This window comes from Diutina rugosa (assembly GCF_008704595.1).
Source record: "Diutina rugosa strain CBS 613 chromosome Unknown scaffold16_size293850, whole genome shotgun sequence".
Classification (NCBI taxonomy): Eukaryota; Fungi; Ascomycota; class Pichiomycetes; order Serinales; family Debaryomycetaceae; genus Diutina; species Diutina rugosa.
This window is the reverse complement of record NW_022995069.1, coordinates 64347-92058: the sequence shown is the minus strand read 5'-3', so window position 1 is coordinate 92058 and position 27712 is coordinate 64347. Positions and strand designations below refer to the sequence as shown.

Sequence of the window (27712 nt, the reverse complement as noted above, 5' to 3'; positions counted from 1 at the left end):
TATTTTTACTTACTCTTTCATACGTAGTACCAAAAAATTAGTACTTGTTGGTGGGGGCGTTGGCGTTGATGTCACGAGCCAATTGGTCCAACTCGTCCTCGGTGGGGGTGTGGCTGGCCACGTGCGACGAGGCGTAGGTGGATCCCGACGACACGGGGGTGTGGGAAGCGACGTGGGTGGAGCCGGTGGAGCCAAGAGAGCCGGCGGGGTCAAGCGACGACTTGGGCACCGAGGGGAACAGCGACGCCGAGGTGGTGGAGTTGGTGAAACCAGACGAGGTGGAGTGGGTAGCAGGGGCGGCTCTGGGGGTGGCCGAGGTGGCCGAGGTGGAGATGCCCGACGAGGCACCAACGTGGGCGTCGGCACCGGTGCCGTACGAGGTGGCGGTGTTGTTACCGACGGTGGAGCCGGCAGTTCTGGTGGGGAACTTCAGTTGGACAAAGTTGCCGAGGGGGCCCGACTTCTTGGCCAAGTTGTCGACGAAAGGTTGCACTTGCTTTCTGATGTCAGCGGTGGCTTCGGCGGTCTTCGACTTGATCAAACGGTAGTATTGCGACACCACGGCGTCGATTTCCTTCTTGTTTCTCACGTAGAACGCGGGGACGGTGAACACACCGACGACGGCGATGAAGATGAGGGTGTAGATCGAGAACCACGAGGTGAGCTTGAAGATGAGGTACAGCATCGCCGCCGCTCTCAAGGTGCATTCAAAGTCTTGAGCGTAGACGACGCGGTAGAGCTTGTCTTCAAACTTGCCAATGGCGTCGGCCAAGGCGGGGAAGATGTCGCTCTTCAACTTGGGGGCGATGTTCTTGTGGGCAGGGGGCTTGTACTTGGAGACGAAGCCTTGGCCGTTGATCAACTTGCCACCGTACTCGGCGACGGCGGCAAGGATGAACCCGATGTAGGCAATGTGGAAGAACCAGTTGATGGGGTTGCCGACCTTGAACGCCAACAAGGTGAGGATGATCGACCCGAACACCTTACCGGTCTTGACGGGGTCTTGCCATGTGATCAATTGGTACACCAGGCAGTTGTTAGCGGCGCCGGGGACGCCAGCGGCGCCGGGGACGCCGGTGGCAGGGTGGGTGGCGGCGGCGGAAGGGTGGGCGGCGGAGGTGCCGGAAACGCCGGCGGAGCCAGTGGTGGCGGCCACCCCCGACGAGTAGCGAGGGGGGTTAGCGCCAGTGGCACCCGAGTACAGCGAGGTGGAATCGTTAAACGTCGACATCGTGGGTGGCAAGTTTGACGAGTGGTTACCAGGAGAAAAATTTGCGTGGCCTCCTTACGCCAGACTACGCGCAACATACTTTTTGTAGCAAACGAGGTGAGCGGGCAACCCTGGGAGAGGCGGGGGGTAGAGAGGGGGTCTACGGAGATAAACTAGGGGGATGTAGTAGTGGTGTAAATTCCAATTGGAGCGTAATCGATTGATTTTTCTACGTTGTTTGTTTTGAAAACTGGTGGCGGTGGTTTATGGGTCAAAGTCGGAGTGAGGGGGGGAGTGCATTATTTGGCTGTGGCGTGAATTTCACCGTCGAGGTTACCGAGGGTCGATCGGGAGATTGAGGCGCCCCGCATCGCTAATTGGGGAAAAATCGCCGCCACAAATCAGGGTTTAGTCATGGGTAGCAATGACACCGCCGGGTAGCACACTACTGGAAAGATTAGTCACTGTACTCAGTGGTTGGGGGGGTCAGTGGCAACCGTACAACTCAGTGCGCACCGGACGCCATCGCTTGCTCCGAGCAAATACCATCGGGGCCAGAGTAATCAGACCATAGAAAAACAATCGATAATTTAATACTTGGTGAGCCAATTGCCTAAACCGACAATTTCTCTTTGTACCCAGCGATAGCCAATTGCCGCCGGGCGATTTTTCACGGGGGGCGCCACCAGCTCACACGACCGCCCCCTAAACGGGGTATAGGGTGCATGCAGCGTGCTTTGGCTGCAAACCGAGCGAGATGACATCGGCGGCTACGGTGGCTACAAATATCGATGGTGATAGCCATCAAGGTGGTAGCAATGGTCGATTAGTGTGGGCTATAACCAACAGTGGCGGTCGCGAGAGGGGAAGCGGCTGCGCCTCGCCCGCAGTGGCGTTTGTCCGGGCGATTGGAATATGGGGTGCGGTGACGCGTTGGAGACGGCGAAGCGCTGCCATGTGATAATGTGACAACTAGTGTCTGCCGGCGAGTGCGTCGCTTACGTAAGCCGTCATATAAGATAAAGATAGTAGCGACCTGATAACGATAATGGTCAAACCTGGTGTTTATATCAAATTTCTATATAGTAGTAATACTTGGTTAAACACCTTGGCTTTCGATCCACATCAGCGACGACTCCATCACCCCTTTCCCCAAGTACTCAGTGATCACCTTAAACTTATCGTTGCTGTTGGCTAAAAGCAGATCAAACATCTCCACTTCGTCCGTCAGCGTGAAGTCACGATCGTCATCAACGTGACCGAAGCATTTGGGACAGTGTAATGCTGACGACAGCCGCGCGCTGCCATTGGCGATCTGTGTGGTGGCGACGAGATTATTGGAGAGACACTTGTGGTGGTACAGATGCTTGCACTTGAAGTGGACCACAGGAAAGTCAAGCCGCATATCGCACTCGCTGCACTTGGTGTTTTGAAGGACAAACGGTTTCGAGGTAAGCTCGGTAAGCTTTAAGGAGTTTGCTGACAGTTCTTGTTCGTAGTGCTCGATGAGCTTGGTGTTGTTGGTGATTTCACGCTGTTGTTGTTCAATGTAGTCAATCATGTAGTCCTTAACCAACCCTAACGTGACATATTCTTGACCTCCCAGAGTAAGTGTCTGAAGGATCTCGAGCGGAGTCATGAGCTTATGCTTCTTGATTTCATCCAATATCCACCGGAAATCAGCTGGTTTCGCTTGGTCAAACGCTGCCTTCAGCAGGACAAGCATCTTGAGCATAAGCGGGTAGAACTCAGGCTTAGTTGACCCGACTTCCCTAACAATTTTCATACACTTGGCGACATCTCCATTGGCTTGGTACAGAGCAAAAAGACTCAGCTGGTATCCCAGTTGTTCCTTAGCAGCAATCTCGCCATAGTCAAAGTCGTATATGTGACTGATAAGTAAAAGTTGCAGGTCATCAAAGAAGCCACCGTGAGCCTTAACAAGCTCAGTGGGTTTGTTCTTCCATTCGTCGCCATTCTCACCATGAGCAAGTTTCAAGTACATCTCCAATAGCGTGGTGAGAATCTCCTTCTTGTCACTAACATTACCTTGGTACTTATCATAACTGGAAAGACACGCTTCGAGGAAAATGACGAATTCATGGGGATGATTGAGGAAGGAAGGGAAAATGAGATGGGGCCGAGGAGGGAGATAGGTGGGAGCTTTAGACACCTCAGTTGGTTCTTCATCAGGTTCGCTTCGACCCAGCAAATAAGTGACAAACGCTTGGTAACTGGTGAGTACTACACCTTCATTCTTGGTCTCCTCCGGAGCCAGCGCTGCCAGCACCGCATGGTCTTCAACTTCAGTATCGGGAGAGTATTGACCCGTAAATACCTCGATAAGCAATTGGGTAGTTTCGATAGGATGGTAGTCCAATAATGTCTTGCTGTAGTCAATCATGATTAAAAGCAAATCATCCACTGGAAGCTGTTTGATCAAACGCAATGCCGCTTTAGGTTGATGAAGATCCTTGAGTTGAATCTCGACGATTAAATTGGGTTGGTTAAGCTTTTGAAGTAATTTGATCGCCAGCTCGTAGTAGCCACACTCCTTGAAAAGATTGATAAGCAAAGGGAAGTCCAACAGCTGAAGTTTAGGATCATCAATGTTGATGGTGGTAATGAACTCATTAAGCTCATCCAATTGTTTCAATTTGCAGTAGCAACAAAGCAATAACGTAACGTGATCATTAGTGGCAAGTCCCTTTTTCCACAACGCCAGAAGAAATTCAGTGAGACTAGCAATGTTACCCGTTTCATTATACTTGATGATGATGGACATGACGAAATCATCAAATTCATCCTCAATAGTGGTTGGCTTTACAAATAAGTCCAAAGTGCTTATCGCCACTTGGATTGCTTCGGTGTACTTTTGCTCATCGTAAAGAAACTGGACATGGAGCCTTTGAATCTTCAACAAAAATGCCTCTCCAAGATTTGCGTCTTCTGCCAACGAGTACGCAACTTGAAACAATTGGCGTTGCATGATCAACTCAACCTTCTGGTTGATGGGTTTCTCCTCGATTTTGTATAACACGCCATCGTTGCACAGCAAGTATACGATGAGACCGGTTACAAATACGTCCCGGATCATCGCTCGCGGAATCAAGAGATTAAATGCCACATGATTATGCTTCAAGTCCAAAATGATCACCCGTGACACAAGCTGTTTGTGGCGGTCCCCCGTCTCCTCCGTGGTGGCCACAAGTAAGTAATTCTCGCCAACACTCACTACCCGTGATTTGGCAATCTCGTATTTGATCGCCTTGATTTTAGCTTGTGGATCGTAAAAGTTGATGTGGGTTGGAGTTCCTGTGACCAATTGATTCAGTTCTGGTGTGATATCGCTGCAGTGGACGTCAACGCCCAGACCCAGCAACACCTTTTGCGGTTTGGCGTGATTCCGTCCGGCGGTAAAGACAGTGACAACTTGCAGAGTCGTAGTGACAAAAAGGATCTGTGACTCCCAATCGTGGTGGAAGTGAACACTGGTGATCGGATTGTTTGATTCATACACCACACGCTGTTTGCTGCCTCGGTCGCGCAATATATCTCCTCGAACCAACACCACTTTGCCGTTAGCATAGCCGACAGCAAAGCAAGCGAGATCGGGAGTAAAGTCAAACGACACCACGGGGTACGAGTTGCTGCCGTTGGTGACACTCACCTGTGAGTGGTACTGGTAGCGGAGATCCTGCTCGCCCTTGTCGCCGACGATCTTGGTCAAATCCCAAAGCTTAATCACTGCTGGCTGCCCCTGGTACTCGGCCAAGGTGACCACCATCGTCAGATTGGGTACGGGATAGACATAGGTGATTCGGTAGGTGAGGTCATAGGCAATAAACTGCGCTTGGAGGGTAAAGTCGGTGGTGGACGCCACTTTGAGGTATGCATTGTGGTCAGCGACAATCAAATACTCTGACGTGGCAGTGATTGCAGACACTGACGCATCACTCCATAGCGCCGGCTCGTCGGCGGAGCTGTTCGGGTCACGTATCGGGGTGAAGTCAAAGAGCTGGAACTGTCGCCACGATGCTGGGGTCGCCATGTTGCGAAGACGGCGTGATTAATTGGTCTTCAAAAGTGTGTCAGATGTATGCAGTGGAATTGAAATTGTGGCAATGCAATGGATAAAGGACAGCGGGACAAAGTGAGTGGATCGGTTGGGAATGCTGCGGCGGGTCTCGTGGTGCGCGCTTGAAGAGTCGGTCGCACTCGCACTATGAATAATTGCAGCACGGATGTTGATGGCGAAGGACGCCAGTGGCAAGTGGCAAGTGAAATGTAAGCCTGAACCCGTTTTATTATCTCATAAGAGTCTGTGTTTTTGTTTACCAATGGCAACCACGTCCAGCCATCCATTGTTGGTATATTTATTGCCCTTTGAGAGTGAGTGTGGAGACAAGTTACTGGTGTTTGTGAAAAGGGCCCCCACTCTTCGTCGATACGATTACAAAGTCTAGCACTCTTGGCTGACAAGTCCAATAAATCAATGGTGCTTATTGAGAACTGTTACTGGGCGAAATAACCGCGATTGCTCTCCTCCTCGATAACTTCGACAAAGTCCTCGAGTATCAAGTGGTTATTACGAGAACTAGCCCAAAGATACTTGCTGAAACGATGTTTCGTTTAAAGTAACAGCATAGTCGCCTTACCCACGACCATAACCACGGATCCATTTCCTCTTTTAGTATTATGAACAAACCTGATGAGGGGTTTCTCCAGTTCTTTGATGGGGCTATCTTGCTGCCGTACAATATACACAGTTACTAAAGAATTCTCCATTACCATGATTGTCAAGGATCAATCAATTCGTTGGTGAATATGCTCCATTGATATGAGCAAATCACCAGCCCAATAATCATTGTTGTGGTGTCCTCAGCCAAGAGACTAATTCTGCAATCGGTTCAACTAGGTGATGTAACAAAACACTCGTTATTACAATCGAGATGTGGGTTTTCATTGGAGGAAATCAGGTGAGTGTCTCTCGCGATCAACAACTTCCAAGGATTCAATAGCAATCCTACGCCAAATCCTTTGCCAACAGCCACAGTTTCTTGTCATACTGATCATTGAATATAGCCGTCCACACCCATCTATTGTTTGCTTTGGGTGACGTACTGTGTTGGTCGCATTTGGACCGATTCCCAATTGGAATCTTGAAGAAACTGACAGAAGAAGTTGAATAAACTTAAAGTATTTCGCCTTATTTTTGATGGACCATGAAACTTAGTTGTGTTCAATAGACTTCTGGACAGACTTTGGCAAAAATAAACCAAATCGACCCACGTATGGTTATGAGGAACACAAAACAATGTTTAGGGTTTGTCCAGATATTGAACGCTAGTCTTGGGTGATAAATGGGATAGAAAGACCATTAAGCTGACTGTAAAGCTCACGTCATCGATTGAGATCAATATCGGTAGCAATCATGGTGACTCAGAGGATTATTTGCGGTTCACCCCATCCTTCGTTGTGAGTGATTACACAAGCCGCTAACGCCTATCTTGACAACCAAATTGGCCGCTGGGCATATTTCGACTGGGCATTCGATTCTTGAGATAACCCCGCATGCAGTGACGAAGTTTTAATACGAGTTTGAAGTGACCAGTCTCGGAAACCAACGCCAATAGTCATAATCCACGACCCAAAGTAAATTACGATATCGTCTTTTAGTTTTGCTACCTTAGTAATGCTGGTCCCAAAGACCTTTGATAACAACTTCCGAGCCCTAATGTCGTTCTGTGGTCGCACGGTGTGTGGCTGTCACTGTAACGGATTGGGTTTGCGCACCGCCTAATCGGGACCAGTGGCCTCGCAAAATCTGCGACATACCTATATACGGGCACCTTCTTGAAGAGGAAAAGAGCCTTGTCTCTGCAAGGCATCATCAACATCAGATGCTATCCATGATTTTTGAATCTACTTTCTCTAATTATACAGTTGGTTTCGATGGAGTCACCAACGGGAAGGACCATCTTGCGCCGCAAGAATAGATCGTCACAGCATTAAGCTTCGTCGTAATTCCACACATCGGCAGTGCATCTCGTTGCCTCGGCATCATATTCATCAGAAACAAAAGTGAAACATCAGCTCACATTGAGACTTTCTACGTGCGCTTTTGTACGTGCCTCTCTACCTGATCAAAGTTGCCCCGCACTGCCCCAAATCCGGTGCGACCTTATACCTACGATTATGGCGAGTTCGCTCAAACGTCAACGTATACCCCAGACTAAATTGACGTTATTCATTTGTTCCTAAGGCATCACCATCGTAAGTGGAGGCGTCACTGCTCAATGTCACCTCAAATCTGAATCACACCCACGTCATCGCGACTTTCCGAATTAGTGCGAACTTTGGCCGATTTCAGTGGACATCGCATATAACGACATCTACGCGAGCAGGAGTAGGCGGTGATTGCCAAAGACGCTGTTTTCCCCTTGTCCCGAATAGGCTCCCAAAAATTAGGTTCGGGGTGCTGCATCGCTTCAGGTACCTCATGTACGTTTTACCCATGTCATGCGTGCAGCCGTCATCCTCCTGGGCTGTATATAAATGATCACAACAACCACCATGTACCTCAAATTGCCAACTTATGTTGAATATTGTCTGCTTGTGTGCTTTAGCTGGGGCGGTGGTGGCTGAGGCCGCGCCTCAGATCACCGCGTTCCCCACCCTCAATAAGCGTACCAATGTCATCGCGGGTAAACAAGGCGACGAATTGAACGAGTTTGGCGTGTCTACCCTGGGCCAGTTTTACTATACCATTGCCCCCGATGTGTATGCGCTGGCAGTGGCCCTGGAGTTGGAGATCACGGTACCTGAGATCGTGAGCCAATACAAGGACCAATACGCTGCGGCTTACACCCAATACCAAGGGGTGGTGCCGGAGTCGGCCATCAATATCGACTCGGTAAAGGGTGATACTGAATTTGGTATTGATCTGGATCTCGGCTTTACCTCAGGAGACCAAGCCTACATCACGGCCAGTCCCAAGAACTACCAGAAGATGCTCGCCGCTGAGCTGGTGACGGGCGCCCAAGCGACGCTGGTGATTGGCTTATACTCCTCAATTTATTCCCAGTTCTCAGGTGTTATCCCCATCGCTGCGTTGGTGGGTGTGTTACCGGGCGGTCTCTTTGGCGGTGGGGATATTGGTGGTGATGTCCCCCTAGTGGAAGCCACGGCCCCAGCTTCAGAAGTCACCGATGCTATACCCTCATCGCTAATCAAAGCTCAGCTTGCTACCGAAACTGCTGCACCCAAATCATCGGAGTTGCTGATTCTGGTCGTCGAACCTTCATCTCAAGTGTTGGACCAATCAGTGCTCTCGTCACAAGAACCAACTAAGTCTACCTCTTTAGTTGGGGTGGCAAGCTCGTTTACCGGTAACGTGAGTGAAGTATCTTTGGAACAACAAGCAAAATCGTCGCAACAACTGGACTCTGTGGAAACCGCCTCGAAGCTGGCTTCGGTGTCACCGGCTCCACAACCCATTGAAGAAGCTGGGGCTAAAGTCTTGGCTCCTGCTTATGCTATTGCGGGTATTGCTATGATCCATTTGTTACTTTAAGTTGACCCCATATCATTTCGAGTTGATGTACTATTATATACTGGACATTTATCCAATAATGAATGAGCATGTGTTCTCGTGTCAAGGGAGACAGCGACAGGCTTCAACAACTATGAAATGGTAAAATTTGACGATTTCCAAACAACTCACAGTAGTGTTAAGGCCAGGTGATTCTGCATTGCTCATGTTGGCTTAGGAGAAAGAAGAGTCAAGCGAAGGTTAGAGTATCAGAATATAGTCTTCAAAATATGTGCAGGGCATACATGTTCCCTGAAGGCCAAATACCCGAATGCCTCAGCTATAATACTGACAATGTTACCAAAGGGAAATTCATTTGGTTGGAAAGCTTGCATTCAGTTTGTTGCGCTCGGGCTCGCAATGTCGTGCCAGCAAGCTAGAGTTATCGCGTTTAAAAATCTAAGTAACATATGACCGGCATCAAAGAAAACTTATTCCCCATGGGATTATTGGTGTCATTGTGTGCTGTGTTTAACGACGACCAACTTTTGTTACCAGTCCAAATACAATGTACAGGACTGAGTGACAATATACAGGACATTCAGTATATAGACAACAGCCCAGGTAAACGGGGTGGTCAAATATATGGAGTAAGAGGAGGACCTAGGTACTATGCACCCCAGGAGTGAACCCGTAGGATGACATCACGCATCGAAGGGTTAACAAATTTCGATAGCACATCGTAGTACGGTTTTATACAAAATTTCATATTATAGGAAGTTTTCCATGCTTACCTTTCCAGGTGTGTGTGACGTCGTACAACAAGTTTTCGTCATTGTAGTATATGAAATAGTCCAGTAGCTTAGTATCACTAACAAAAGAATAGACTGGGATGTTCCCAACTACTCGCATGCTAAGACTCAGGGACCGACTAGACCCTTACACTCTCTTTCAATGGCTAAAGGAGCATGCCAGACCCAAAGCTGCCGGGGGCAATTAGTGGTAGGTACGATATGTGGTTTGGGACGTTCGAAGGTCTAGGAGGAAAGGGGACAATAGCCAAATATCGGAGGGAAACGACTATACTGCCAGATTAGGATGGACCCGATTCGGGCTGAGAAATGATTAATTTGCGGTTGAGAATGGCCATTCACTGCGGTCTCCTTGTGCGACAAACGTAACGTACACAGCTACAAATCAGTTCGGCAACACCAATTCTCCATCTGTTGTGACAATTTGCGGTTAGCGTTTGTGGAAGTCGTATGCTTGAAGCCTGGGATTAAGTCCTCCCTCTGTTAATCCTACGCATGAGTCTTCCATATAAATGCGACCCTCTCCAATATCACTTTTGAGCACGTGGGGGCAGCATAATTGCAAATCGTGCAAGTGAAGTTGGTGTTGGTGGAGATATTTCCGTCGTAACCAATATGTCCTGCATTCACCAACCCCGTTAAGAACGGTGTATCTAAAGTGAATCTCAATATATCTTCACTGGCCACAGCCACCGCTGAGGATGGCCAGCGTACGCGATAAACAATCAGTAAGCTTCTATATTTAGATTGGAAAAAAAAAAAGGTTTTGACGAGGGAAAAAGAAAAAATTAGACGATGGAACGCGATAGAAAAAACGCGCTTGACGAGACCGACGCGAACGGAATAGCGCGGTAGGGAGGAATCAAACAAAGGGACGGGGGAATGAGGCGTGGGGGGTTCAATCCTGGGTAGGGAAAATTGGTGGAACGTAGCAATTAGGGATAGAGAGCCATCGGGATGATCTTCTGTGGTTATCTTCTTCGGGGTGGAGGTCTAGCCACCACGTAGGAGACACTGGACCCCAGAACCGTCACAACTCACAAAGAAAAAATACAATCTCACGTGTTTGTAAGCTCGTTGGAGAGTGGACGTCCAGTTGACCGTAGGGCCACTATTGCACAGCGATTCCGCTCGTGGTAGTGGCGCGGTGTACTCTTTGCGGTGGCCATTTCACAAGGGCCACGACGTAGCGTGCAAACCACAATAGCGCCCCAGAGGTCGTGTGTTTATGTGGCGTGCAAGCTCCAAAAGGTCGTGTGGGTGAAAGAAGTAGATTTGATCGGCGTTTTTAGATTTAATCGGATCTTGCGTACATTTTACGGGGAGAAATGTAAACACAAATGCACGCGGCCTCATAAAAACAAACTGATATTTCTGCAATTAGGTAGCCCGTGAGCTGGTCTCTCCGGTATTACATGTGAACAGACGAAAGTCGCGACTGGGAAACCAAGCGTAGTGTCACATGCCACAGGTGAGCATCCAAGGAGCGTCAAATCTGTTGGAACCAGCAAACTGATTGATGGAGAAGACCCTGTGGAAGCAAAAATCGGGCTTGTTCCGAACTAGCATCCGTGAAACACGGTACTTCACACTGAACGGTGCTTTTGACAACACTAAGGATTTGCCCCGATGCTTCTTCAGGGCCGCTCGACCCCACTACCTGAAACTACTCCATCTTGAACCGACAGTCACCTGTTATCCCCCGTAGCTCTGCGCTTTGCGATACTCGAGTGGCGGGTGATACCTACAGGGGTTGCGCAGGCGTTGAGTCGGCACAAGATGGTAGTGGCATCGGGCAGTGGGCTACGCCTTCTTGAACCGACGAACGTTAGTGGACCCACTGCTCTGCGCCATTGATGTGCTCGAAACGTCGTGGTGAAACCTTTGGGTCCACATTTCGTGGGATCGGCCTCAAAATGGTGTATTCGTCGATGGCCCCACCTTGTGATAGAGTATGGTGTCTTGGCTGTTTCTTTACCGCGATGTCATACGCCCCAGGGGTTGGTCCTTCGGGAGACCGTCCGCTTGGAGGTGTAACAAGAGGTAGGGTCACTGCAGTGCACCACTCACTCCCCCCGTCAAGCTTCGAAGACTTCGGGGGGGCTTTGTAAAAGCGCGTCTTTGCACCATCCTGCCACCGATAAGCTTCGAAGACTTTGGTGGTTTGGAAGGATACTGAGCGGGTGGGTCGGCGGCCAATATACTCAGCCTCGGTGCCTCGCTCTCTGACGCTACGGGCCCACCAAGTGGGGGTGGCGGCAGTTCTTATGCACTTCTTTTCGATGATTTACCACATATGGCAGGAAAACTGCTATGCTGTGTGTTGCTAGGCGGTGCGAAACCCCTCTGCCAAAGCGACGAAGGAGACTTACTAACCGGGTGTATGATTTACACTCTCACCTCCCGCTTGTGGGAGCCGCTAGCCGTCTGCTGGTGCTACAACTCGGGGAACGTGCGCTTTGCGTTTTTACGGGTAGCCGCTACGGCGGTGTAGGCCAGTCGGCGTCGACACGGAACCACGACCGCGGAGTTGTTGCTAGGCGGTGCGAAATCCCTCTGCCAGCAACTCGACCCTCCGAAGCTGTGCTGTTTGTTGCTAGGCGGTGCGAAATCCCTCTGCCAGCAACTCGACCCTCAGGAGGCATCTCCTCGAATAGTTAGACTCAGTTGGTACACAAACGTGGCCCATATAAAGTAAATAGTCTAATGCATCGCATTTTAACTACTCTTCTTCTAGAGTATGGTGTCTTTTTGCTGTCTCTTTACCGCGATGTCATACGCCTCAGGGGTTGGTTGTTACCTTCGGGAGACAATCCGCCTGGTGTGTAACAAGGGGTACGGTCACTGCCGCGTTGAAAATGGCTTTCCTTCAGGAGGCATCCTTCGCGTCTCTGACGGCACGGAACAGACAGGACACCTTACCCTAGCAGGAGAGCAGACATCTTCTGTCAGTATTGCTGACGCTCTCCGCTAGGGTGTTCCATGACGGTTGTCGTACACCCACAATTATCAACAGGTAAGTCCTCATGAATAGCGCCCAGCTTGACGAAGCTGTGCCGTTGTTATCTTACTTAGTATCACTTACTAACAGGAAAGGTCAAGGGTGGCAACACCCAAAGGTTTTGCTGCTGTACTAGGGTTGTTGCGTGTTCAAGCGATTGTCACGCTGCAGCCAGTTCCCCAGACCATCATCGTAGTCGGAGGGTTGACACACCATTTTGCGGGCCTCTGCACGGCGGCGTTCATCATAGGCGGTTTCCAATATCTGATCGACCCGTAACAGACAGTTTCACGATTAGTTACCATCAGCTGTCTACGCATCTTAAAGGTGATTGTAATGATGGGTCACCTTTTTGATGGAAGTTCCTACACTGGGGAGCTGACTGAAGCACTCTTGGGACAACTTGAATAGCTGTATACAATCCGTACGACTTCAACAACCGGAACCCTTGGTTGGAGTGGAGAACCCACTAACCTCAGTTGAGTCTGGACTGGTATTTCGAACGGGATAGTGTGGTTCTGGATTTCATGGTGGAGCCTGCGGGCAATTGGACCCTCGCCTCTGGTAGCAACATACGTTGCCAGAAGCCATCGGGTAGCTGTGGCACTGACCGCGGTTGACTGGTGGTGCGAGAGGTCTATTGTCGAACCAAACACTGACTATGAGGGACGACTGGGGGCCAGCTGGTGCTAAAAATGATACCACGCCCTGGTGCTTTTCTGTCGTTTGGTGGTGTGAAATCCCTCCGCCAAAGCGACTTAAGACAGCCTCCTACACAATATATTCCTACCAGATAGTGCTGCTACTCTTGGTCATATACACCTACTCGCAACCCAGGAGACTGTTAGCTCTACATATACTGTATAGTACATAAACAACCATTTGCAACACTCGCATGACGTTGCTGCTATAACCAAACACTTTTTGTTGAAACTGCGCACTGCGTTGACTGCGCCGGCAGGCTTCATTCCCGCCAGCACATGTCATTCGTACGGTAAGTCGCATATTTCAACTTGGATTTCCGGTCAACAATGCGGCACAGTGTAGGTATATATCTTGTTTCACCCAGTGGCACCCAGTGGCACTCAGTGGATGTCTCCACCTTTTAACTGGCGGCCTCTCCCATGAGCTGACATCCACTCTGGTGTGCCACCAACTGAGACGACCTGCGAACGCAGTACCCCAAACTGACTGAGGCTTGCTGACGTTGGCCTACAAGTGCCAATGATTTGTTGCAAAACAATGACGCTGCCTTATCACTGCTCGCCTTCCCATATAGATTAGAGTACCGACCTTGATACCGATTGAAGCTGACATTGCTGACGCTACCGGGCTGAGACCCCGCTTCATACCTCCCTTACTGAGGATCGCAGTATAGACGAGCAAGCCGAACTATAGGAAGGCCCCGAGCTCTGTCGGGGCATTTGGGCGACTTGTGAGGACTCTAGACGCGAGGTGGCATGGCGCCAAGGTTGCCATGTTCGCCCGCCTGTGGAACTAAGTTTGTAAGAGGATGGAGAAGACTCAGTGGTGGATGGCCACCTTGTCGTGGCCTCCTCCCACTTGGAGATGACACTACGCATACGCGGAAGGAGACCAAAAGACAGTCAATTTGGAGGACTGTATGGTCGAATTCTGACGGCCGTACCTCACTCCCAGTGGTGGTTATCCCAGCAAATAATGATTTAACGACCGACAATCCTCACCACATGGACAATTTTCGAGCCATATGTGACCCCGATGTCCATGTTTGGACTGGTAAGTGGGGTTGGTGGTTACTTGTAGGTTCGGGGTCTGGTTTGTGATAATTTTGTAGGCACTTGTATAGATCAGCAATCAAAGCAATTGTATAGTCGCCAATAATAAAACACTCTGAATCCTAAAACTGTAGACATCCTAGATAGAAGCCGCTCAAACCTCAGGCGTTTCATAGCTTGTGGTGACTAGTCAATGAGCTTAGTGCGAGTGAAACTGTTCTTCCAGAATATTGGTATTCGCGGCTATCAGTCGAAATTCATGCCTGAACGAAATAATTTGTGCTCTGCAAATAAGGCTCCCTGGCTAATTTTGCGGCGCTACCATGTTATGTCAAGACTGAGAGCAACAACAGTTTTGAGGCTGCTGCTGGAGGGTTCTAGCAGGAGTGTCAAGATCTGTTAGTGAAATTGGTTTACTTGCACTTTCACTATTATGTAAGTGAGTCTTTGATATATATCTGGTGCACTTATTGGTGGCTGCCAACTAAAGCCTACGTTGTTGACAAAACCCATCAGTTGTGATTTTAGAGTTACCCATTTTGTAGCTTTTGGCCCGCGTGTTAACTCTCAACTCCGTGCGTGTTGTTTCATATTTTGAAATAATGCTTCGAAAGTCAACCTGATGTGCAGTTACGAAAGATCAAATTAAAATCTTCAGGGAGTCAGGTCCTGAGCCTGCCCCAGTTGGAGGCTTCTTGTCAGTAATTGGGTCATTCGCTGTTGTCTTATCAATACAATGCTATCGACTATAACCAAGCGTCTTAAGAGGGAGGGAGCTAGTTAAAGTCATGGACGAAAGTACACGTTGTCCCTATCGTTCAACTCGCCTTCTGTGCTAGTGACCCCTCACAGGGTAACCAGCACACCAATTACATGTGATCACTCAAACATCTTATGCATAACACTAGCTGTTATTGAGCAAAGGATGGAGTGTGGTGCTTAGCTAGTGACAACTTAATTAATTAATATCGAGTCTCGCTAGACGACCTGCATGCAATGCTCTGCATCAGACCGCAGAAGTCGCTTCGTTTGTAGCCGCCAGGCAACATGAGGCTTGTCAGTCCTGAAGAATCAAATCCTTATGATTGTAGTAACAACAACTCCACTTCTTACAAACACTTTTAAAAAAGTTTTCAAGTTGTTCATTCAACTTATTTGCTTCCTGCATATAATGCACCGCGCAGCTCGTCAAAAACGTCGGCTAATTATTTCAAAGAAAAACAAGAAGTTTTTTTTTAAACTTTTTTTCATCTCAATTTGAAGAGTCCGAGTACTATTGAAGACAAATTACACTTGTGTGAATGATGACAAGGCATCAGCATCACTCAACTCGTCTCACGAACGTTCCCAGCTTCACCTGACGATTCTCACACTACATGCAGAATGTACTTGCAAACTTACCTGAAGTCTTCACAACTGGCTCAAGATCCCATAGAACATCATTAGACTTATGTAGCCAACACTTCGGCGTGTTACCTTCAAAACGGTGATGAACTTCGAAACTTACCAGCTATCTGTGGTTGATATCAATATGGGTTTCTTGTGTACTGCATACAACAACACATCTTGCAGGTAATACAAATGGATGTTTAAACAGCTCCACATGTTACAAGATCTTACCCAGACGGCCATCAGCATTATACATAGTGCTCGTATCACTTAAGAAGCAAAACGACCGATTTATTGCCTTTTGAACACTGAAAATCTTACCACTGCCCAAACCACTTCATATCGTACAGGAACTTGCCCAAAAACGCCTCACTTATACTTTTGGGGCCAAAGAAATTTATGAAATAGTCAGATTTATTTTATCGTTTTTTCCTGATTTTATAGAATTTTTTTTAGTGTTGTTGAACTCGATCCACAAGAGCTCCACGCTCTTGTGGTGTAAACACAAGTGGAATATTCATATGTAGAACAGACTTTGATCAAGTTGTTTTATTAGTAGGCTAACTAGTCCTATTTATGATAATGTTAACAATGGCNGCAGGACTACCATTTGCAAACTAGAGTTGTGTGATACAAGCCATTATAGTGAGTATACCAGCAACACGGTGGACAGTTCATACTAGTGTGTTGCTCGAGCGGTAGTTTATTGTCAAGTGTCATGTACCTTCCATCAGACATCACAATACCTTGTAGGCGACTCTGGAGACTACCATCGTACTACTTTCGTCGCTCACGTCATAGTCCTTGTAAGATAAGAAGAAAAATGACATCGCTTTTCAAGGTTTTCTAATATATGATCAAAAACACGAGCATTGTAAAACGTATTCAGGGCTGATTGGCTTCTGCTCGAGCTGTAAGTGGCCGTGGTTTCTGACTTGGGACTTGTTGCATATGCACCTCTAGCTGTATGCAGGCTTTGGGTTGAAATGCAGGATTAGACGATATTCAACTCGCTTTACCAAATTCCATTGGAGCTGAAGTCATCGCCTATTACATGATTGTTGTGACACCATTATTTAGCTAGATGATTTGTCGAAGCGCGAGCACAATTTCGGTCTAACGACTGCAGAATCGGAGTTGCGTTACTCAGATTGCACGTTGTGTCCTCTGCTCATCGCCTGGAAGCAGATGGGAAGGTTTATACTTATATATATCTATATTTGTTTACACTTTTATTACCATACTTTTTACCCCTAGGCGCTAGCTTACCAACCCCTGTTTACTGTACTACACCTACAGCATAACTCCCAAAGACTTTGACCGCAAGTCGGAAAACCAATCTGATAACTTTCGGGTTATTCTGAGGATCCTGGCAATGTCGATTCTCATAAAGTAAAACTACCATCAAATTCAACTGAAGGTTGTGCTTGTAGTATATTAAAATATCACTAATAAAGATCATATCGGTGTAGAGGCAAAGCCTCTACAACACTAGCGTGCCTTTGCTTTTTTTTTAGCGACTTATAAATTTGGTGAATAGTTTACTTTTACTCAAAGTTGTCACGCTGTTTATAGACATGAGACATGCGATTATAGTTCAATTTCTATAATCCCTTCACCAACGGTTGCGGTATAAGCTTCTGTTCTCGGTTTAGACGAATCATTGAATAATTTTGCATTTTAGCTGCATCGGTGTGCTCGTCTCATATGCCTGGTTCGAGTTGTAATTTAACCTCTGGCTATAAGCCGGTGGAATAGGTAGGAGTAATTATAGCGGGTTTGCTCTTAAAGTCAACCTGGGGCTTGATTTACGGCGTTTTGAAAGCTCCCAAGAGGAGCAGTTTTGCGTGCGATCATAACAAGGTATAGCAAGGTACGAGGCAAAACTTACGAGATTCTCGATGTTACGTTGCGAAGTGAATGAATTGATTGTGTGGTCAGCATTGCTACATCTGAGTCTTGGTTGGAGGTTGCTTCATATTGCGGCCTACACTATTTCGAGCGCCACTGCGACCTCTGCTAAAAACACATGTGTAGGATATCCGCAAGTGCCGTCAGATCCCAATTAAATGTCAACGAATCAGTCTATAGTCGTCCAGTTTAATTATAGTCAAAGCCGGAGGCATCGACAATTAGACGGAGAGAGTTCCATTCGTTAGTCCACACAGTTTCAGTCTCTTGGAGTCCCTGTTTGTGTATCTCTTCAGTGGGAAACCCGATTTGCCCTAATACTTCTCGTGGGCACATAATGATTTGTCCTTCCCTTTAAAGCAAAGAATGCCCATGACCTTACCTCTACCAGTAACAAACTTCGATACCACAAAAACCCACTCATTGTCATCTGAAAAGCAGAATTTGCTTTGAAACTTTGTGAACTCTAGCATCTTTTGCTTAAACAACCCTTCAACTAATGCTACTGGCACAAATGGGTAATTCTTCAGCAGCCTGCCCTGAAACTCGCCACTTTCGTTGTTGCGGAATCGGTTAAGTATCCGCTGCATCACTTGGCAGATCAATTTCGTTCGAGCCGAGTCGAGGTCAGAAAGATGTCAGATTCAGCTTGTGTATAATGTTCGACTTTAAGTGGCAATAATTATAGGCTATAAGTAACCCAGAAAAGCACGTCAATGGGGTGGGTATAGCCATAAGTGTTCTTGTGACCGTTACGCAAGTACACGAGGAACGGCAAGTTTCATGCGCGGATTATTTGAGAATAGATACAGAAGAAGTAAGCCAATGGAAGCGCTTTTGCCGTTAGAATAGCAAAGACTCTTGTCGAAATCATATATCATTGCATTTTCCAAGGTTTCGTTAAAGTACCCAGGATCAGCGGTTACTCCTAGATACACATACCATGACATATAACGGTTGCCGGCAAAGAGCAGCGCAGCTAGTTTTAACCCCCCAGGCTAGACCTTCGGCGATACCGAGGTAAAGAACTCTAAGAGCCCACGGAGATAAGACAAAACCTTGCCCCTGGATGGGGTTGTGTCAAGCAGATTGGTGCTTAGATACTAAAGTGGAAGGCGGTCGGCCTTTGTTCCAATTGGAAAATGGGCGACGGCTGAGGTACGGGGCGGTCCCGCAAGAAAAGCTTACCATGACCTCCATCACCTTTGGAATTTTGTGGCCGATTTTGACAGCTACTCAATCCCAAATGTGTGTTTCAGTGGGGCCAAAGTGCTGGAAAGTCGAGTAGATGAGGCCAAGCTTCTTATCCAAGCTAAGGCAACGGCGATGTTGGTGAGCTGATGCCAAATTGCCAGGGTCAATTTTATCAGGACCAAAAACACAGTTGACAAACAAGCGTGTGCTTCAATTCATTCCGCTTCAACCTGACATTGTATATCTATCCATCCTTATTAATGAGGGTCGTACGATCCGTGTTATCAGTGAGCGCGCGATAAGCCGATGACTCACTGCACCCCCATCCTGACACCCCGTGTCCACGATAAAGAACTAAGCCAAACACATGAATTGATGACTCACGTGTAAATAATGCTGATCATCCCATTCATTTTTCTGTCCTCGTGACCACCACACATTCCACGAATTTCTTCTATGCTAGGCGCGCCCCAGTTAACGAGTCGCACTCTGAAAAACACCACCACGACCATGTCATCGCAAGACGAGTTGGTGGCCTTGTTCACCAAGGTGGGCATTGACGAAAAGAAAACCAAGGAGCTTGTGAAGAACAAGAAGGTGGCGCTGGCGTTGGAGCTGATCCTCACCAACGACCTCGCCGGCGTCGCCCTCGACGCCAAACAGTTGGCGCTCGTACAACAGGTGGCGGTGGAACTGAAGCAAGGCGACATCCCCCACCGCTCGCTTTTGACCAAGCAAATCGCTCTGGGGGGTATCAAGACCGCCTTGCAAGTGACGGAGGGGGTTAAGTACTTGTACCTGGCGGACCCCGTCGACGAAGCCGCGTTTGCTACCGCGGCGGGGATCGGCCAGGAATTGAGCGAGGCCGACACCAAGGCGGAGATTGCCAAGTACGTCGACGCCAACATCGACCGCATCACTGCCGAAAGATACCTGTGCTTGCCCAAAGTGCTCGGGGAGCTCCGCAAAGTGCCGGCGTTGAAGTGGGCGCCCGCGCTGGTGTTCAAGCCGACGATCGACGCGTTGTTCTTGGAGAAGATCGGGCCCAAGGACGAGCGGGACGTGGTGAAGAAGGAAAAGAAGAAGGCCCCCAAGAAGGAAGCCGCCGCAGCCTCGACTAAGGAACCGGAACCGGAAAGACTGATGTTCTCTGAAGGTTTCCTTGGCGACTTGCACAAGCCCGGTGAACAGCCTCAGAAATACCCGGAATTGATGAAGGCCCAAAACGAAGCCACCGGCGGCAAGGTGTTCACTCGTTTCCCCCCTGAACCCAATGGGTTCTTGCACATTGGCCACTCCAAGGCCATCACCGTCAACTTCGGCTACGCCAAGCACTGTGGCGGTAACTGCTACTTGAGATTTGACGACACCAACCCGGAAGCCGAAGAGGAAGTGTACTTCAACTCGATCTTGGACATGGTGTCGTGGTTAGGGTTCGAGCCGTACAAGGTGACCTACCTGAGTGACTACTTCGACCAGTTGTACGACCTTGCCGAGCGTCTCATCCAACTGGGCCATGGTTACGTGTGCATGTGTACCGCCGAGCAGATGAAGCAAGGGCGGGGGCTCAAGGCCGACGGCACTTTGGGTGGTGAACGGTTCGCCTGTGTCCACCGGGAAAAGCTGGTGGAACAGAACCTCACCGAGTTCCGGGCGATGCGTGACGGCAAGTACGGCGTGGGTGAGGCCACGTTGAGAATGAAGCAGGACTTGACGCTGCCGTCGCCCCAGATGTGGGACTTGGTCGCCTACCGGGTGCTCAACGCCCCGCACCACCGTACCGGTGACAAGTGGAAGATCTACCCTACTTACGACTTCACCCACTGTCTTGTCGATTCCTTTGAACACATCACCCACTCGTTGTGCACCACCGAATTCCAGTTGTCGCGTGAGCTGTACGAATGGTTGTGCGACGTGTTGCGGGTCTACCGCCCGGCGCAAAGAGAATACGGCAGGCTTAACATTACCGGGACCGTGCTTCTGAAGCGGAAGATCGCCAAGTTGGTCAACGAAGGCATCGTCCGCGGCTGGGACGACCCCCGGTTGTTTACCCTTGAGGCCATCCGTCGCCGTGGTGTCCCTCCCGGGGCCATCTTGTCGTTCATCAACACCCTTGGTGTCACTACTTCCACCACCAACATCCAGGTGGTGAGATTTGAGCTGGCGGTGAGAGGGTTCTTGGACCAAACCACCCCGAGATTGATGATGGTGTTGCACCCGGTGGAAGTGGTCATCGACAACGTTGACGACGACTTTGCCGAAGAAGTGGAGATCCCTTACAAGCCTGGTGACGCTGCTTTCGGCTCGCGTAAGCTCACCTTCACCAAGAAGTTCTACATCGATGCTCTGGACGTCAGAGAAGAGCCCGCCGACAAGGAGTACTTCCGTTTGGCCCCCGGCCAGCCGGTGGGTCTAATGAAGGTGCCCCACACCGTGTCGCTCGTCAAGATTGAACGCGACGCCGATGGGAAGCCGGTGAGAGTCCACGTTAACTACGACAAGGACTCCACCAAGAAGCCCAAGACCTACATCCAGTGGGTGCCTGCTGACGCTCGCGACATCGCTGAAGTTAGAGTGTACAAGCAATTGTTCAAGCTGGAGAACCCTCAGGCCCACCCTGACGGGTTCTTGGCCGACGTCAACGCCGACTCCGAAGAGGTGATCAAGGGGGCCAAGGTGGAACCCGCCCTCACCGAAGTCCAAGCGAAGTCGCCGATGAACGTCCCTGTCAAGGGCCTGGAGTTCAACGTCGAGGAGAAGCCCGGCAACAACACCGTGCGTTTCCAGGCGTTGCGCGTGGGCTACTTCTGCTTGGACAAGGACTCCACTGACGACAAGCTCGTGATGAACGAGATCGTCACTTTGAAGGAGGACCTGGGCAAGAAGTAAACGGAGTAGTCATTAGGGGAGTTTTCAGAGGGGTTTATAATCATATTAGGAGTTTGAGGAAATACACATTTTGTCAGATTTACGTCCTGTGTATGACTCGTAGCGCGATGCGATGAGCTCCTTCTTTTTTCTTATCGATTTGCGGGGAGGGGATGCGGATCGCTCGGAAGAGCGGCGAGTACCAATTCCGAAATTTAGTGATAAATAATAAATTCTTCGATAAATCATCATGTTATGTTCCAGATATTTGTTCTCCATCAATCCGACGACCTCAATTTTTGTACTTGTGGCTACGCCATGGCGGTGAATTTTCGCTTGTGGTGATTTTTGTGTTGCCAGGTGGCGCACCGCCACGAGTGCCGCAAAAACTTGAGGCTAATGACCATACGAGAGATAACCTAATTGGGATGAAAATCGAGGGAATAGTTGCTCACCACAACTAGACCGTTGGTCAGGGCCAAAGATAGCCCCACCACCATATCATTCGACATCTCCGAGGCCACCAAGGCATATACTGCCCCTTTTTTCGTTACCATAGGCTAGTCCTCATCATCAGCTGAGATGAGTACCCCAGCCGTTTTGTTATCTACCCCTCCGTCCTACATATAACCCTGAAATGTGAATACGCAAGGTTGCCTTTCGCCTAGTCATCTCCATCTCGGCGTCGGAGAAAACGGAAAAAAAAAACATTTCACATCGACCATGACTCGGACAGTGGGAAACCGGTGGGCATTAGCTGTGTGTGCCAGTCTGTTCGCCATCGGCGTCTACGGGCTCACTCGTAACCTCTCAGCCCAGCTCCCGCCCCATCTTAAGGATGCCGGCCACTGGCAGTTCTTGACCAACTTGCTGCTTGCCTACTCGTTGATCGTGTTTGGCGTGGGGATGGCCGCCCACATCTCCAAGCTGGCGGCGCTCTTCAACTTGAAGAACTTGCTCCACCCCATCGGCATGGCGTTGGAGTTTGTCGTCGCCGTGGTGTACTGGCCGTTGCGGATCTTCTTCATCAACTTGTTGGTCGAGGACCCGCTGAAGTTCAAGTTGCCGCTTCTGACAGACTTGTGCATCCACTTGATGCCCGTGGTGCTGTTGTTCATCGACTACCTCGCGTTCCTGCCCCCCTGGACCCTCTCTACTCCCACGGCATTGACGGTGATGGCAGTGTTGACGGCGGGCTACTGGTGGTGGCTCAAACAGCTCATCGCTCCTGGCGGCACTTACCCGTACAACTTCTTGAATGTCGACACTGAGCAGGAAAGAGTGGTGGTGTTTGTGGCGGTGGGGTCAGTGGCATTCGTGCTGTTCCTCGCCACCAAGGCATTGTACGGAGTCTTTGTCCGGGATACTAAATTGCAAATGAAAAAGAGAATTTAGTACATATTTTTCTTTTCGGTTAGGTTTAAAATTAGTTAATGATTTACATGAGATTTCTCAAGATTGTTTGACTTTGGTAGCGGCAGGAGATTTAAGTGTTTCCACCACCCATTGAATTAAGCCGACAACATAGAAAATGGCAAAGTGTTTGGCTCGATCCACTAGCGGTTGACCCCGCAAAAATGGGTACGGGTAGATCGCATCACAATACGCCACTAAGTACTCGACGTAGGCCCAGTAGCCAAAGAAACCAGCCGCAGCAATTGCCGCAAACTGTTTGAATGACACCGACGGCACCCGTTTGCCCAATATATAGATGTATGGGAACAAATGGAACAGCAAATCGTCGATGAGTCTAACGGTATAACTATCGGTATTGATCAGTCCAGGACTGAAAAATATGAAGTACCAGTAGGCAACAGTGATCTCAAACTCGAGTGCTACCACCAAAGCGTGAAACTTCCTCAGCCGGGGCAATCCCAAGAGGTTATACACCGCGTATAGTAACAGCACAAACACGCCGCAGTTGGTGAGGAATTGGAAGTTGCCGCCGTTCTTCAAATGATCGGGAAGCGGGAGAGCGAAAAAGCACTGGTAAACACCCCAGCCACACGCCGCCACCCCGAGAACGTCCCACACCTTAGCCATGGTTTCCAATACTATTAGCCAAGCCGCGATTTCTCTGGGGCCGGAAAAAATCCGGGGGCGACCGATCATCGCTAACTTAATTCAAGAATTGATCAAAAACCATAAAACAAATATTTTTAAATCAATTCATTCGTTGTTTGATCAGATCGACGCCGGCGTGGACGATGTGGCGGAATCGGGCGCCTCCCAAAGGGGTGCCTCCGTACCAGCGAGTGACAATGACGAGAATATTGGTTAGGTCGTGCTTTAACACCACACCATCCAAAAGACGGGCTCCAGCACCTTTTTCGCCATTATCCTCGTGTCCCTGGGCAATTGCCTGGCCAGTTTGAGTCTTCCACGCGTAGATATGAGGATGGGAAGCGCGTTTGGCCGCCTTGTTCTCGGCGAGAAATTGCTCTATCAAGGTAGGAATCTCTTTAGAGGTGGCCAAAGGTATATGGAACCCTTGGAAACGAGACTTGCGGTCAGTAATCACTCGCGACGGCGACCATCGACTCATTAATGGGTACCAGTCGTAGTATATATTAGTGTGAATGCAGCGCTACCATATCGCGCACTGACGAAAATTTCACTCGGTAGCAGCAGGCGTCTCACCAATCCTAGCTCCATCGGAACCTTCATTCCATGATCTACTTAAAGTCACTTCTCAACGTCATCGACAACTCCGGGGCTCAGGTGGTCGAGTGCATCAAAGTGCTTCGCCACGGCCCGAGAAATTTCGCCAAGGTCGGCGACCAGATCACCGTGGTCGTGAAGAAGGCGAAGCCCTTACTGAGTGATATCACCGGCCAGGCGGCGCTGAACAGAGTCAAGAGAAGAGATATCTGTCGGGCGATTGTCGTGCGGACCAAGGCTCCGTTTAGACGTCCCGACGGCCTGGTGGTGCGGTTCGACGACAACGCCTGTGTCTTGATCAACAAGCTGGGAGACCCCCTCGGCACCAGAGTCGGGGGTGTGGTGGCGAAGGAGTTGCGCGAGTTGAACTACAACAAGATTGTGTCGTTGGCGCCCAAGACCTTCTAAGAAAACTGGTGGGGGAAAAACTTGTACATAGAGGTATTCTTCTTTTTTCATGATATAATGCAAAATTTCACAGGCTAAACGCATCGATGACGTTACTTACTGACCCCACGAGCTCAGTCATCACCTCGTTGTTCGTTGGGGACGGCGGTACCACTTTCGTCACTTCGTCCATCGAGCCAAGGATGCCGTCGAGTCGCTTGCGGACAGCGGGGCTCATTCTCGGCAGCGAGAGGTCAAACGAGCGGTATAACGGACCCATCGGGTCGTTGGGGGTTGATTGCAGCACGTCGAAACTATCCTCAGCAGCGGTCAACGCCGCGTAGGTCAGATCGAGCGTTTTGCTTCGTTCAAGGTCCACCGGGGACGGTTGACGATAGCTGTGGTCCAGATAGTTTGAGACGCGTTTCAGTAGTCTTGGCGGAGCCCGACTGGATCGACGAGTACTGGTACGAGTCGGTTTGGCCTTTAGCTGAGCGAGCATGTCCTCCAATTCGTGTTCGATCGAGGTGAGGGTCTTCTGAGTATCGTCAAGGGTATGCGACTTAGTTCGGTCCCATTTGTGTGTGAGCGCTTCAAGCCCCTCGATGTTGCGGTCAATCAAGCTTTCGTTTTCTCCAAAAAGACGCTGGAGCTCTTGCACTTGTTGTGATATCAGCAGCGGCTGGTCTGGCACCACTGCGGAGGAGTCAAAGGGCAGGATCGGCTGGTTAGGCAGACGAAGATCGTGGCGGAACGAGACGCCCGTAGCCGGCGGTGTAAGCATAGTGGAGGTAAATGAAGTTGAGGGTGATGTAAGGAGTAGTGTGGTTGATGGGTATAATGAGTAGTAGGGGGTGAGCGCAGTAGGGGGTGTGTGGTGTGTGTAGAGTGCGATCTACGCGACTTGAAACTAACGCGGTAGCCCTTAGTTGATAAGGAGAGACATGAAGAAAGACATAAGGAAAAAAGGGGAAGTTGAAAATTAAGGATTGAAATGGTGCATGGCAAGTGGAAGTGGTGTGAGGTAAGTGATGCACGGAACTTATGGGGAAGTGGGGAACTTAATATGAGGTAACTCGAGGGGAACGTAGAGGATGGTAGTCTGTAGTAGTAGTAACCAAAATGGTGCCACATTAGTAGTCCCAAAACATGGAAACAATGAGGTAGTGGGGAAATGATACATAATCAGTAATACCAAAACATCAGCGATACCCTCCAATCTCGAAGAGACGGGCTTCGCCCCCACGGTGCTGGTCGGGTAGCTTCGGCGATGGCCCGCCCCAGATAAACCACTGCACGTCGGTGGCACCGCGCTTTTCTTATTTTCGTTCGTAAACGACGGCCGTCGTATAGCCCTCGTCGTATAGCGGCGCGCCATCGTGTTCGCTGGCCGCGGGGGCCACAGTCTAGGCGTACCATCTAAACGACGATCTGGAGTAAGCCCTCCAGCCACGCCAAAAGCAGTGGTACCACCACCATAAAATTTATATGTTATCTTTAACTAGCCGCTCTCCACCGATCGATCATCTCACATCCTCGAAAAACCGTGTCTCTCCAAGCCTTTTTCATCCAAGAAGCCGTCGTTCCGCGATATGCACCCTACCCACGAGTGAAAAATTTTGTTTACAAATAAATACCTGCGACGTGCCCTGCTAATCAAATCCCAAAGTTATTCAACATGGCTACCGCAACCGCCGAACAGAAGTTCAAGTTAAACACTGTGGACAAGAAGCGGGACAGCGAGTTCACGAAGTCGATGCACAAGGAGGGGGCCAAGAAGGGGGCCGTCGCCTCGTTCTTGGGCAAGGACCAGGCCGCCACCGACGCCGCCATCGACGGCTACCTCCGTCACTTTGACGGTGGTGTCACCAAGGAAGACGAACAAAAGCGGTTGGACGACTACTCGGCGTTGACCCACCACTACTACAACTTGGTCACCGACTTCTACGAGTATGGTTGGGGGTCTTCGTTCCACTTCTCCCGCTACTACAAGGGCGAAGCCTTCCGTCAAGCCTCGGCGAGACACGAACACTTTTTGGCGGCCAAGATGGGGTTGACCGAAGACATGAAGGTGTTGGACGTCGGGTGTGGTGTCGGTGGTCCCGCCCGGGAAATCACCCGTTTCATTGGTTGTGAAATTGTTGGTTTGAACAACAACGACTACCAAATCGAAAGAGCCAACCACTACGCGCAAAAGTACAATTTGGCCAACAAGTTGTCGTTTGTTAAGGGTGACTTCATGCAGATGGACTTTGAGCCCAACTCGTTCGACGCCGTCTACGCCATCGAAGCCACCGTGCACGCCCCCGTGCTCGAAGGTGTCTACCTGGAAATCTACAAGGTGTTGAAGCCCGGTGGTGTCTTTGGTGTCTACGAGTGGGTCATGACCGACAAGTACGACGAAAACAACCCTGAGCACCGCCAGATCTGTTACGGTATCGAAGTTGGGGACGGGATCCCCAAGATGTACTCTTACAAGGTCGCCAACGAAGCGTTCAAGAACGTCGGGTTCGAGATCGAATACGCCCGCGACATGGCCGACAACGACGACGAGATCCCCTGGTGGTACCCTCTTTCCGGTGAGTACAAGTACGTGCAAACCTTCAGCGACTACTTCACCTGGTTCAGAACCCTGAAGCTTGGCCGGATCATCACCACTGAAGGGGTTGGCCTCATGGAAAAGATCGGTCTCGCTCCCCGTGGCTCGAAGAAGGTCACCCACGCCTTGGAAGAAGCCGCCGTCAACTTGGTCAAGGGTGGTGAACAAGGGTTGTTCACCCCCATGATGTTGTACATTGTGAGAAAGCCGTTGGACGCCAAGGACTAGCTTAGGTTAATGACGTAATGAAATTGATTAATATACTACTCTACTATTGCTTTTTTTTCTGCTCCCCCCCCGAGAGCCATGTGCGGCCATGTGCGACTTACAGGCTGAGACTAATTTCATGTAAATCGTGCGCCTGCACAATGCCCGCGAACAATTCCCCT

The 27712-nt window shown here is 49.5% G+C and overlaps 10 protein-coding genes across 10 annotated transcripts; 5 read left to right on the top strand and 5 right to left on the bottom strand. All coding sequences in view use genetic code 12, as the record gives it.

Annotated features, from left to right (window-relative positions):
* Positions 1-37: 37 nt before the first annotated feature.
* Positions 38-1231, bottom strand: DIURU_000418 (uncharacterized protein; the record flags this gene model as incomplete). The annotated part of the gene is made up of 1 exon (XM_034157024.1): positions 38-1231. The coding sequence occupies one exon, from the start codon at positions 1229-1231 to the stop codon at positions 38-40; it is 1194 nt and encodes a 397-aa protein (XP_034014737.1).
* A 1078-nt stretch (positions 1232-2309) lies between these two features.
* Positions 2310-5261, bottom strand: VPS11 (tethering complex subunit; the record flags this gene model as incomplete). The annotated part of the gene is made up of 1 exon (XM_034157013.1): positions 2310-5261. The coding sequence occupies one exon, from the start codon at positions 5259-5261 to the stop codon at positions 2310-2312; it is 2952 nt and encodes a 983-aa protein (XP_034014736.1).
* A 2547-nt stretch (positions 5262-7808) lies between these two features.
* On the top strand, positions 7809-8786 carry DIURU_000416 (uncharacterized protein; the record flags this gene model as incomplete). Its single annotated transcript, XM_034157002.1, has 1 exon — positions 7809-8786. One exon carries the CDS (start codon positions 7809-7811, stop codon positions 8784-8786), a length of 978 nt encoding a protein of 325 aa, XP_034014735.1.
* Positions 8787-19318: 10532 nt separating this feature from the next.
* On the top strand, positions 19319-21697 carry GLN4 (glutamine--tRNA ligase; the record flags this gene model as incomplete). Its single annotated transcript, XM_034156991.1, has 1 exon — positions 19319-21697. One exon carries the CDS (start codon positions 19319-19321, stop codon positions 21695-21697), a length of 2379 nt encoding a protein of 792 aa, XP_034014734.1.
* Positions 21698-22399: 702 nt separating this feature from the next.
* On the top strand, positions 22400-23071 carry DIURU_000414 (uncharacterized protein; the record flags this gene model as incomplete). Its single annotated transcript, XM_034156980.1, has 1 exon — positions 22400-23071. One exon carries the CDS (start codon positions 22400-22402, stop codon positions 23069-23071), a length of 672 nt encoding a protein of 223 aa, XP_034014733.1.
* A 57-nt stretch (positions 23072-23128) lies between these two features.
* Positions 23129-23788, bottom strand: DIURU_000413 (uncharacterized protein; the record flags this gene model as incomplete). The annotated part of the gene is made up of 1 exon (XM_034156969.1): positions 23129-23788. The coding sequence occupies one exon, from the start codon at positions 23786-23788 to the stop codon at positions 23129-23131; it is 660 nt and encodes a 219-aa protein (XP_034014732.1).
* Positions 23789-23840: 52 nt separating this feature from the next.
* DIURU_000412 (uncharacterized protein) lies at positions 23841-24221 on the bottom strand (the record flags this gene model as incomplete). The annotated part of the gene is made up of 1 exon (XM_034156958.1): positions 23841-24221. One exon carries the CDS (start codon positions 24219-24221, stop codon positions 23841-23843), a length of 381 nt encoding a protein of 126 aa, XP_034014731.1.
* A 125-nt stretch (positions 24222-24346) lies between these two features.
* DIURU_000411 (mitochondrial 54S ribosomal protein uL14m) lies at positions 24347-24745 on the top strand (the record flags this gene model as incomplete). Its single annotated transcript, XM_034156947.1, has 1 exon — positions 24347-24745. One exon carries the CDS (start codon positions 24347-24349, stop codon positions 24743-24745), a length of 399 nt encoding a protein of 132 aa, XP_034014730.1.
* Positions 24746-24812: 67 nt separating this feature from the next.
* DIURU_000410 (uncharacterized protein) lies at positions 24813-25508 on the bottom strand (the record flags this gene model as incomplete). The annotated part of the gene is made up of 1 exon (XM_034156936.1): positions 24813-25508. One exon carries the CDS (start codon positions 25506-25508, stop codon positions 24813-24815), a length of 696 nt encoding a protein of 231 aa, XP_034014729.1.
* Positions 25509-26402: 894 nt separating this feature from the next.
* On the top strand, positions 26403-27551 carry ERG6 (sterol 24-C-methyltransferase; the record flags this gene model as incomplete). The annotated part of the gene is made up of 1 exon (XM_034156924.1): positions 26403-27551. One exon carries the CDS (start codon positions 26403-26405, stop codon positions 27549-27551), a length of 1149 nt encoding a protein of 382 aa, XP_034014728.1.
* Between the last annotated feature and the right edge of the window lie 161 nt (positions 27552-27712).